Source organism: Aquarana catesbeiana, linkage group LG04 (assembly GCF_042186555.1).
Source record: "Aquarana catesbeiana isolate 2022-GZ linkage group LG04, ASM4218655v1, whole genome shotgun sequence".
Classification (NCBI taxonomy): domain Eukaryota; kingdom Metazoa; phylum Chordata; class Amphibia; order Anura; family Ranidae; genus Aquarana; species Aquarana catesbeiana.
In genome coordinates, this window is record NC_133327.1 from 266,516,581 (window position 1) to 266,529,155 (window position 12,575).

Below are 12,575 nucleotides of genomic sequence, written 5' to 3' on the forward strand. Positions count from 1 at the left end.
TTGCACTTTGCTAGGGAACTTTCCCCAGAACTTAGTGAATGTGTGGGGAGCTTTGCTGACTTCCATCATTCAATCATGTGCAAGCAAAAATGCTTTTTTTTCCTTGCATGTGATTGGGTATTTTTTGAAGGGTGAAATTTCACCACATTCATTAAGCTCTTGAAAAATTCCCTTGGAAACTGAATATCCTATTGTCCTTTAGTAAATCAACCCCAAAGTCTCAGCTTCAGATAGGGATCGGAAGACTCTTTTCTTGCGTCTGTACAAGTGCTTAACAAACTGGGTCCTTGGAAAGGGAGATACTGTGCATGTGCATTGAAGAAAATAATTCAGGATTCACAGTTTTTTCCTAGCATTGGACAGCTTATAACCATGTGGCCATCTGACAGCTCCTGTTTGGTGTAGAAAAAGGAGCATGCCATGTGGCAAACTGGCAATAAACATGAAAATAAAAAGACTAAGGAAAAATATGTATTAGGTACAGTTAGGAAGCCCACTCTTCACATATTATGTCCTACTTGCTAAATTGGCACCATAAATTTTGCAGGACTTTATAAAAAAAATTGCAGAAAATGGGTCTCTTTAGGAGCATTGGTAATTTTAACATTTTGTGCAAGTTATTAGGTAGGAGGAAGTATTTTTTTAAATGTACTGTATTTTAAAGCCTCAAAACCACTATACACATCACCTTATCCAAAAGCATGAGCCAAACAGTGCCTGATTACCATAATTGTAAGAAATTGCACTGATGATGCGGACATACTGATTTCAGTTTGGAGAGCAGGGTTCTTGTCAATCACAGCTAGCTTATCCCCAAGATCTTGTGTGTAAACTGATGCACAATGCATTAAGCTGACCATACACTGTTAGTGTATTTGTTCAGCCACACAAGGTAGATGTAGGAATCCCCCCTGCCAGGACATTCCTAAAGCGCCACTTGCAGCTGTCAGAATACAGCCATCAGCAGCAGCAGCTAATTGGCTGCAGCCACTGATCAAGAAAAATTTTCCAACATGTCCCTTCTACTAAAGTCTATCAAGCAATTGACTTCTGTCAAGCAGGGACAGCCATACAAGCGAATTAAAATGTAGCTCAGACCTAAGGAAAACCTGAAGATGTGTCAGGCAACTATATGAGTGGTGAAATGTCATGATGCATGAAAACGTAACATGAACCATATGAGAACGTCTAAAAACAAACATCTCAGTCCGTTAGCACCCATAAATGTGATGGTGACCCCGCAGTGGTAGAACTCCGTAAGGCCTAATGCATGAAGAAATTATCACATGATGTGTATGAGCTTAGCAACCAGCATCAGGTGAAACAAACAACACCTACCTGAGCTGAACAAAGCTACCACCCGAATGATGCATGGATTGTCGAAATCATGTTTGGACATGAAGTCATCATTGTGATGAACCATCACATGACTAATGGAGTAGTGGACACAGTGAGTGACCTCTGAGTGGAGAAAGTCCGGATAAGACATTCACTATGTGACCCCTGCCAACCGACCTGTGAGATGCCTAGGTACAACTGGCAGGTGTACTTACTAGCTGCTCCCCAGTGTGACGTGGCGGGATGCAAGCCGTGCCGACAGTAGGAAAAGGTGGTAAGCAGCCCCAAAATCTAATATATGCTAACTGAGGCTCAAGCAACCAACCAATAACTGTGGCAACAAGCCATGCTCTAAGGACCTGAAAAAGTACAAAACCCATATTGCTGCAACAACACCCACCTCAGATGAACATGGACACTGTGACCCAGTAAGGCTCTATCAACACAACCCCACAACAACCTCCAATGACCCATACCAAACCCAATATCTTGCCTCCGCCTAACACCCATGCAACCGTCACTGTGGGGAAGCGTGTGCTCTAACGCGAACACGCAAGAAATGTTGATCTGAGAAACCCGAATACATGACACTAACTGAGCTCACTAACTGAACACTGATTGGCTGATCACATACACACTCCAACCAGAAACCTGAAAAATATAGACCGTATGAGGCTGATTGCATGACTCCCCACCTAACACCAAAACAAACAACCTACCCACAGTGTGAGGATATGATTTTTTTTTTTTTTCCTGTATCTGAAACCACAGCCAAATAAGGAGGAGTGGTAGATGGCGTGAGCTTGGATGGGGATGGTCCGGATGCAGTGCGTGCACATGTGACCCCCCTGAGCCATGCTAGGTGGGTGGGGTGCCTAGGTGCTGATTACTGGGAGGTACCCTTGCACTTAAGCCACCCCCAGGTATCCCATGGCCAGATGTGGGTTGCTCCTGAGCCATGCGGAGTGGACCTTGCTCTGCCCCCCGGCCCCCCCAATGGCACACCAAGATGCGGCGGCCCCTCCCCTGTCCGTAGTCCCCCACCCGATACCTCTAACCCTGAGTGAAATACCTGCCAAGGTGCCAGGGTCCAGCGGAGACACCCCCCCCCCTGCACCTGCAGCCAGCAGAACCAGTAACATGAGGCCATTGTACCAGGACAGGAGCTTAACACCTATTCAGGACACAATACACTCATCTCCAATATACTATTTATACCCAAACCAGGACTGGGGGAGTACTGCTGATCAGCACCATACCTGGACTGGGGGGAAATCAGCATCAGGAGGACTACTGCTGATCAGAACCAAACCAGGACTGGGGGGTACTTTTGATCAGCCGGGGACCGGAGGAGATCACCAGGACCAGAGAAGCCATAGTGGAGTACAAGAGACACCCAGTAAGCGTAGCACTCTACGATCTATATCTTCCTATAGAGGAGTAAAGAATCACCTACTAGCCCCCTGTCCATGATACACCAAGATGCGGGCTGACCTAGCTCTGCCCCTCAACCGCCTGTACTGCTGCCGACTGATACCTGTTGCCCTGAACGAAAGAGCGGGAAGAAGCAGTGCCTGCTGCAGCTGCGCGACCTCCCTGTTGAACCAAAACCCGGAAGTGACGTCAGCAAGTCGCCCGGAAATAACGCCTGTTGACCGTTCACGAGAGAATCAGCGAAAGGAAATGGAGGCTAGAAGGCGGACTTAAATACAGCCTGACTCCTACAAATTTAGGAAAAAAACATTTTTAATTGTAACATGAAAATATGTGGAAAATTTGAAGGGGTATGAATACTTTTTCAAAGCACTATAATTTGCAGGCAGGTTGCTATTTGCATATTAATACAGGTGCCAATTCCTCAGCTGGGACACAGCATAAAGAGAAAAGCTTTGCACTGTTTTAAAGTCAATTATGTGCAGGTTTTACCCATAGAGATACTTTAATGAATGTAACTTCATTCACATTTACATCATTTGTATACCGTAGGTTATATAGCATGTTGTTTAACTGCTGTTACCTAAAAAACAAACAATATTGTATTTTCATAGAATCCACACAATCATTATAAAAGAAAATTTTGTAAAATATGTTGCCATAGTTACGCAAATAGGCACATCCAGACTGGGCAAAATATATCCAGGTACGCAGAGATGTTGACACGAGTTCTCACCAATCTGGCATCTGATGAATCTACAGATTTATAGATGTAACCCTTTGTGTCTTCCAGTGGTAACGGCACAATTGTCAGGACACTTTCTCTATTAACAGCCTCCAGACCAATACTCAGATACGGCACTTTTCTAATTTGATAAGGTGGACATTTTATCTGCACACCCAAAACATCTACTATCAATACGACAACTACAAAAAAAAAAAAGCAAACGAAGAAGCTTTTAAAGCTCCCATCGCTGTCCCCTCTGGTGTATCAGTATATGAAATATTGGCCACTTTATGCACTTAATGCACAACAACATCTCAGTCTCAACCATTTAACCATTTACACAACAGCATATGCTGCTTCTAACAGAAAGCGTCTGGGACAGCAAATGAATACAGTGCAATGCAGGAAGCTTTCTTTATGCATTATCCAATCACAGATTTATCACCACAAAGCCTTGTAAATTACCCATCAAAAATACTGTGCATCATTACAATTAGTGAGATTGCTATTTTGCTCTATTCCATGGCTGGGTATAACTAGTAATTTCTGCTTATAATGGTCCTATGGTCCTATTATGCTGGTGCTCCTCTTACTCATCCTAGACGTTAACAGCTTTGTACATGCTAATCGCAGCTGACGTTGTAATGCATTATGCTACATACACTGCTTGCTGTATGCCATGCTGCCTTTATTGCAGTGTTTGGGCAACTGGCCATTAATTTAAAGGCACCGATTATCCGTGATAAGATCGGTTTTGACCCCCTAGCTTGAGAATTAGCCACTCACTTTTATAAAGTGGAGGTAGAAGATTTCATTTTTTTTTAAGGAACACCTTGATGCCTGTATGTAGTTTTCATATAGTTTAAGTTATCCCATGAATAACTTGGCTGGTCAGTACCCAGTTCACAGCTCAGCAGAATTACTGTGCCTTGTGATAGGATTCTAATTGATAACTCGAACTGAGTCATCTGATAAGGGATGAGTCGTCAGCCAGACCCGTTCATTCCCATTCCCTCTGTCATGTACCTGGTCAATGAGCCTGACGTGCAGAGGAAGGCCTTTCGTACAGCTCCAGTTTGGGGGCCACTGGTAGTGAGACAAAGGCCATAAGAGCATGGAGAGGTATGAGTGCCTGTGATCAGTCCAGTAGTCTGCGTGGCAGCAGTCAGCAGGTGGATGTGGCAGCAGAACAGGCTGGTGGCAGATGAGCTGGCACGGAGCTTGGCTGGTGGTAGACTGTGATAGGCAGCTGAGAGCTCGCTGGGCTGAAGAGCTGTAGCAGGCTGGATAAACAAGATGCAGGGTAAGACGAGCCGGGTCGGTAATAGACATGTGCACACTGAAATATTTCATTTAGAATTTCGTTTTCGTCCAAAAAATAAATTTAGTTACTCCCGAAATTCGTTTTTATTTCGTTTTTCGTTAAAAATTGCATTTGTCCGAATTTCCAAATTAAGGTCGAATCTGTCATTGAAGGCTTATGGTGTCTGTTGAATGTTCAAAGAAGTTTCGACGGAGCAGCTAAACTGTACGACGCCGTATAGTTTACCTGCTCCGCCAAATCTTCTTAGAGCTTTCAACAGACACCATAAGCCAAAGTATGTGTGTACTTAGTTCTAGCTATTTTACTGCTCCTCTTCTTTGGTTACAATCAGCCAATAACATTCATCGTCATCATTATTTTTATTTTACTTCCCCCCACCCAATTCCAGCAGTGATCTTTTCTCCCCTACGTCGAATCTTTTCTCCCCTACGTCAAATCTTTTCTCCCCTACGTCGAATCTTTTCTCTCTATGTAGAATAATCTTGGACTAATAGAGTTAAGGTTAAGGCACATTCGACCACAGGTTTAATGGACACAGATTGTTATTGTCATCATCATGTCGAATCCCCTATCTATAGCGAACTGTTGTAGCAACGAAAACGAAAATAAAGCATTTGTTTATGTCGGATCTTTCGTTTTTCGGATTCTGCACTTTCGTTATCGTTTGTTAAAACGATCACGAAAATACCTTAAATTTGGATGAAAATGCATTCGGATGAAAATGAATGCACATGTCTAGTTGGTAACAGTCGGGCAAATCAGGCATAGATTGCAGACAGCAGGGTAGTCAGGTCACAAGCTAAGTCAGCAACGGGGTAGATCAAGCAGAAACAGGAAGCAGAATCCAGAGACAAGCCAAGGTCAGGGCAGGTAGCAGACAAACGGAGGTCAGTAGTAAGTCAGGTCAGGATCAGAGGTCAAACACAGGAATTGGGGAACAACACACAGAAACTGCAGACCAAACAGCAATTATCCCATACTGAAGCCTGTTTAAATAGCCTGTTTGGTGCCATCAGTAGTGACAGGCGCGCGTACTTGTGTGCGTCTATGCTCACGACTGTGCACATCTGCCCAGCCAATTGCCGGTCTCCGCGTGCGCCAAGAAACTCCATCTGCACTATGGCCATGCCGTCCCTGACACCCTTTGTTCTATTATTTACTATTACCAAACTGTTGTAATTGCTGCTTTTTTAATACTTAGAGTGGTTCTAACAGCAGAAGGTTTTTTATCTTAATGCAGCCCCCCTAATACTTACCTGAGCCCCATTTCAATCCAGTGATGTTGCATGAGTGACTCGGCTTTATGGGGACTCTCCCTCCTGATTGGCTGAGACATACAGCGGGCACCATTGGCTCCCACTGCTGTCAATCAATGTCAGTGAGCCAATGAGGAGAGAGAGGGAGTGGGGCCGAGACGCGGCTCCGTGTCTGAATGGATACACAGAACAGCGGCTCGGCTCAGGTGCCCCCATAGCAAACTGAATGGATGCACAGAGCAGCGGCTTGGCTCAGGTGCCCCCATAGAAAACTGAATGGATGCACAGAGCAGCGGCTTGGCTCAGTGCCCCCATAGCAAACTGAATGGACACACAGAGCAGCGGCTCGGCTCAGGTGCCCCATAGCAAACTGTAGGGCTACTCTGCAGGAGGGAGGGACCAGGAGCGCCAAAGAGGGACCCGAGGAGAGGAGGATCTGGGCTGCTCAGTGCAAAACCAACTGCACAGAGGAGGTAAGTATAACATTATTTATTTTTAAACAAAAAATACAAGACTTTAGTGTCACTTTAAGCTGGCCATATATGGATCAAAATCTGCCAGTTCAGCAGGGAGCGACAACGGGAAGGGAAGTCTCGCCACTCTCAGAATACAATAGCCCATTGGGAATAATTTCCCCATCCACATCCAGTGCGTGGATGGAGGAATCAGGTCCTTTGGGCTGCCTAATGCAGGGGGGAAACCACTATACGTTTTTTTGCGTTCAACCCAGTGGGCTGAACAAAATGAGAACTTACAAATGACCGTACTAACACAAGTGACGTTAATACAGCAGTCTTCGCCGCGGTGCTATTGTGTTCTGACAGGAATACTGCCCCCCACCAGAGCACACTGATCCAATGGCTGCGAGAGCTGATCAGATGCTGGTTTTCCAACATTCTCGTTTGATAGAAGCTGGTTGTGAGACAGGCCTCTGTCGAACAGGAAGCTGTACACCGGGCCTGAAAGTAGGCTGGTTCCTGCTAAAACGTTTTTGTCCTGTGTGTACCCAGCCTTAGGAGCTTATGTATAAACCAATGAGTGCACAGCACAGTAGAATCAGTCTGTTTTGCTGCAGGATTTGTCTAACTGATACCTCGAACTGAGCTATCTGGGATTCATCAACCAGACCTATTCATTCCCATGTGATCTGTTTATGTATTTACGTTAGTTTTAATTGCTACTTTTTCAATACTTGGGGTGTTTAGGTAAAAACACTGCTGTGCAAATATGTCAGCATTCGCACAGCTGTCATGAATAATCCCTGTAATGTGTCTAATATCTTTATTTCTTATGATTCTCAGCTCCATCTAGTGGCTATAATGCAGTATTGTTCAGAAATTCCTAATTTAGGACAATACAGCATTATGGCCACTAGATGGAGTTGACAAAAGAAATAAAAACACATTACAAGAAGTATTCTGCAATGGTTGTGCGAATATTGTCTATTGTTAAATAGACCCCTAGATGTTGTTCACTGCTTGTTATATTGAAATGTGGTACATGACCTTTAACAGCCATTTCTTTTTGCCTCTACATGGTCTTTTGGATTTATGTAACTTTGTCATCAAAACACGATGTACAAGGCCATGTGATTGTAGCCAATTCTAAATAGTATGTAGCTCACCAAGTAGCGGTGACAAATCTATGGTATTACAGTATATGATTTTGGTTATATAAACTAACATAATAAATTACAATTTATAGATCACAGTTTTTTTACATATAGTTAATAAACATGCTTTAGTCATAAACATTGTTGTGGGAGTTACAATTACAGTTACCCCTCCTTATATATTGTATGCTTGTCTACATAGGTTGAAAAAAGACATTAGTTCTTATAGTTCAACCAATAAGAAAAAAAAAACCTATAGAAAACCTCCATATACACAATCTCACACGCACAGTTGATCCAGGTGAAGGAAAAAACCCAAATGAAGCATGATCCAATTCGCTCCAGTGGGGGAAAACAATTCCTTCGTGATCCCCCAGAAGGCAGTCGTATATTCCCTAGATCAACTACCCCTGGTGTTATTACTTAAATGTTAAAGTTAATCATGATTTTAAAATATTCCTAATAAGGTTACTGTTTTTTTTTTCTGACAGGGAAGCTCCTAATGCCAGCAAAAATTACATCCCGGGGAGGAAACCCATGGGTATCTGTCATCATGTCCTGGTTCTTGGTTCAGGTAATAGTTATTGAACTGTCATATACACAGAACTGTCATATAAAGTGTAAAAACTATGTTAAAATCTGCATGTAGCGAATACATGAAGCACGTCATCTGTCATAACATGATAGAACAGTTGCTTTGTACCTTTCAGTAAAGTGAAACTAAAGTCCACTGGATGGGGATGAGCTCACAGCATACTTACACATTATGATACAATGCCCTTCTCCCATGACAAGTCACTGTCACCATCTTCCATGGCGCGTCTTACGTTAGATTCCAGTTTGCTCCTCTTCAGCCAATGGGTGGCCACTTGTGTTGTAATTACTGCAAATGCGCATAGGAGTTGACATCGTCCCAAACACCAGGCTTCATTCTCAGAATCTTATTGCAATGTACACTGCACTTCACTTGTGCTAAGCAGAGTGTACATAGGGAAAAAAATCCTTAGAACTTGGAAATTTTCCTTTTTTTTTTTTTTTTGGCAAAAGAGACTTTGCACATCTTTTCTGCCAGAAAAAAATCACTTTTTTTTTTATATTGTGAGACTTTAGTTCCACATAGTTTTGGGATTGTGATGGTGCAAGTGAAGCAACCTGCTTTGTGTAGTAGCACAGAGTGGTACTCCTTAACCTGTTGATGCCCACATAACGCATATGTACAGTGGCAAAGAGGGTGGGCTGTAATGGTCACACACCGCACATATATGGGTGTACATATGGTGTACATATGGGATACATTCATGGGTGACCAAGGTTTCTGTGCCGAGAACGTTCATTGCACACTCCTAGCATAGTGACTGAACTGTCAGAGAGTTGCTAGCCACTAGTAATGATCAGCAGCCTGACGGGAACAGCTCCTGATCATGTTATCACTGATAGTCAACCACAGCGGTCACATGATTGGGCAGCCTATGTCATAGACAGTTGCCAGCCACTAGTAATGATCAGGAGCCTGACGGGAACAGCTACTGATCTTGTTATCACTGCGATAGTCAACCACAGCGGTCATATGATCGGGAAGCCTATGTCATAGACAGTTTCTAGCCACTAATAATGATCAGGAGCCTGCTTCCGATCACTGTGATGGTCAACCACAGTGATCACATGATCGGGCAGCCTTTCCCCTCCCCCAGACATAAACATCCTGTTAAATATATGCAGAGGCTGGGCAGGAAGGGATTTAATTTCATGTCAAAGGTAAAGCCAACTGGTAATGGCTGAATTGCAGTAAAATATTTCACATTGAAGTGATGCTGCTAACAACATCTATAACATTGGTGGAAAATGAAAGCGCATCTAGTCAAAACTTTGTTTTGTAGTTTTGGTAGACTAGGAGACTTAGAATCCCTGACAGGTTTTTTATTGCTGTTAATATATACTCTGGGGAGATTCACCCTCTCTATTTGTCCTGTTGACCATGATGGTACAAGAGTAGCTGGAAAATATTGGGAATATTTGTTCTAGGGACAACTCTCTTGGGGGGTGGGGGGGTTCTCACATTGGAGATACTGTATATCTTCTCAGTTCCTGTTGTGTCTACGGGCCATGAAGTTCAGCTTCACATAAAATATTGACAGGGCATTTTCACCATTCAACTGCATGTTTTCACCATTCCTCAATCTATCCAAAACAAAGAAAAACTTTGGCTTTAGATATACTTAAAGCCGGGTACACGCTAGAGCTTTTTTGGGTTGCACGAAAAAAACCTGACAGCTCCGGTCGGGAGCCGCTGTACTGACCATGTGAGGTTAGTTCAGTGATATCCCCCGCTGAGCTGTTGTGTTCTGACAGGGGGATGGCCCCCCACCAAAACACTCCAATCAGCGCTCTCTGCCATTGGCTGAGAGTGCTAATTGGGAGTCGGTTGGATGCTGATTTTCTAGCATGCATGTCTGAAAGAAACCCTGTTGCCATCAGATTTTTTTATTTTTATTAAAAGGTTATGTGTGCATTTAATTTGTTTTATGCGTGTTCTCATCTGTAAAATCCTTCCTTGTGTAGACTTTCAAAAACCTCTAGACAACTGCATGGTGCCACCATCTTGTATGTGATGTCAGCTGTCACTCAGATGGCTGTCTATAGCAGTGGTCTCCAAACTGTGGCCCTTTGCTTACTTTTATCTTGCCCTTGGGGCACTATTTCATTTCCACTGATACCAACAATGAGGCATAATTCCCCCTCCCCCCTCACCCCTCCACATATACACACACTGACCACCAATGAAGGAGAACAATTCCTCCTAATGACACTAATGATGGGTTACACGTTCTCCCAATGACACAAAGGATGGGGCACAATTCCTCCCAATGACACCCACGATAAGGCATTGATTTTTCCCCAACTGATGTTGAGACCTTTTCTACTCTCAAGGGCCACAGTCCAGTCCTCCAAAAGTCTGAAGGACAGTAAACTAGTCCTTTGTTTAGAAAATTTGGAGACCCCTGGTCTATATCATTCCCCTTTGCTCCCTCCCCAGACAGCTACATAAATGGTTGGTTATAGAAGTGAGGGGAGGGTCAGAGGAGTTGGGTCTGCAGAGTCAGTAATTAAACACCCTTAGAAGAGGAGGAGGCTATCATGTGCAAGGAGGGAGGAGCTGTGCTATAGAATTGACTCCCCTGTAGTAGATTTAGGTCCATATGTGTCAATTCTTATACTTAGAGTGCTTTCACACTAAAAGCGCCCGGGCGTCGACGGTAAAGTGCCGCTTTACCATCGTTTTAGCGGCACTGTTCAACCGCTAGCGGGGAGGTTTTAACCCCCGCTAGCGGCTGAAAAAGGGTTAAATCCGCCCGCAAAACGCAGCTGCAGTGGCGCTTTGCCGGCGGTATGGTGGTGCTGCCCCATTGTTTTCAATGGGCAGGAGCGGTGGAGGAGCGGTGTATTCACCGCTCCTCCACCGCTGCAAAAAAGCTGCTGGCGAGACTTTTTGTGATGCCCTGCCAGCACAGCGCCCCAGTGTGAAAGCACTCTGGCTTTCACACTGGGTTTGCAGCTGAGGCTTTTTTCAGGTGATATGCAGCTATAGCGCCTGCAAAACGCCTCCAGTGTGAAAGGGGTCTTATGTTGGGAAAAAACTAGGGCCCTGCTAGTTAGAGTTCTTTGGTATTTTGTATCTTTTAGTAAGCATTATAATTAGGACATTTACAGGAAAAAAAAGCATTGCTAGGCAAAATAGAAAAAGTGTAGCCTTCTCGGGCATAGATAATGCTTATATACAGACTTTATACATATAAATAGATTTTAATTATTTTATGTGTGGTGCCAATGTATTACTGTATACAGTGCTGAGTACATCAGATCCATTCACATTCAAGTTTATGATCTGATCCAACTTTCATCCAGCAAAACACTGATCTTTTCTAAAGACAGAGGGCCCCATCTGTCAGGAAGTCAGAACTAAGAACTGTCTGTATACTGACTGTGCCAAAAGAAGTTCATAATGTATGCTGCACTAGCCAATGATCAATATACAGGACAGTTTCTACCAACCTATGTTGATAATTGCAGCATATTAATAGTGCTATAACAACTATAGTAATATCACAATTCCATATAAACAGATAAAGCACAGACCCATATTTATGTACAGTATACACATGATCTGTATACTAACAAAACAAATTCTCTCCTGTAATACCAAGGAAAACAATTAACCACTTGAGGGCTGTAAGCATAGAAGATATGCCCTAGAAACTTTGCTAAAGTTTTTAAAGTAGAAGTCCATCCAAACACTAAAATCCCTGCATCTACAGACATCCACAATCTAACACTAACCTATCTAGCCCTGTAAAGAAAAAAATCAGTATATATACCTTTTTTGAAACCGATCCGACCTGATCCCCCGCTGAGCTGTCAGCTGCGGCTTCGCTGTGGAGGCGGGTGCAGAGGACACAGCTGACAATGGAAGCCCCATAGTAAGTCTATGGGTGACGTCACTTCCCATTCGTTCCACAGCCGTTGTCGGCCATGTCCTCTGTAGAGCTTCCACTGCTGGAGGCCGGACTGGATAGGCTTCAAAAAAGGTATGTATACTGGTTTCTTCTTTACAGGGTTAGATAGGTTAGTGTTAGATCATGGATGTCTGTAGATGCAGGGATTTTAGTGTTAGGGTGGGATTACACTTTAAGGTATACCTCCTATGTTCAGATCCACTCCCCCGCTGTCACTCCCGCTACTACTCTTATTGGTAACTACTGACTGTCAAAATCACAGCCAGGAATTACTATGTATGATATAGCAGGAGCATCTGTCAAAATGCAAATGTTCCTGTTTAAAATGACACTTTCAAATAGTCTGCAGTTGCTATTGAGTAATACAGTGTAA

At 43.5% G+C, this 12,575-nt stretch overlaps 1 protein-coding gene across 1 annotated transcript in view; it reads left to right on the plus strand.

The window, feature by feature from the left end:
• Positions 1 to 12,575, plus strand: part of LOC141139902 (solute carrier family 12 member 9-like) — a 289,342-nt gene that overhangs the window by 159,101 nt on the left and 117,666 nt on the right. The window contains exon 8 of the mRNA XM_073626475.1: positions 8,183 to 8,265. Coding sequence (XP_073482576.1) covers positions 8,183 to 8,265 — 83 coding nt within the window. The remainder of the gene's footprint in view (positions 1 to 8,182; positions 8,266 to 12,575) is intronic.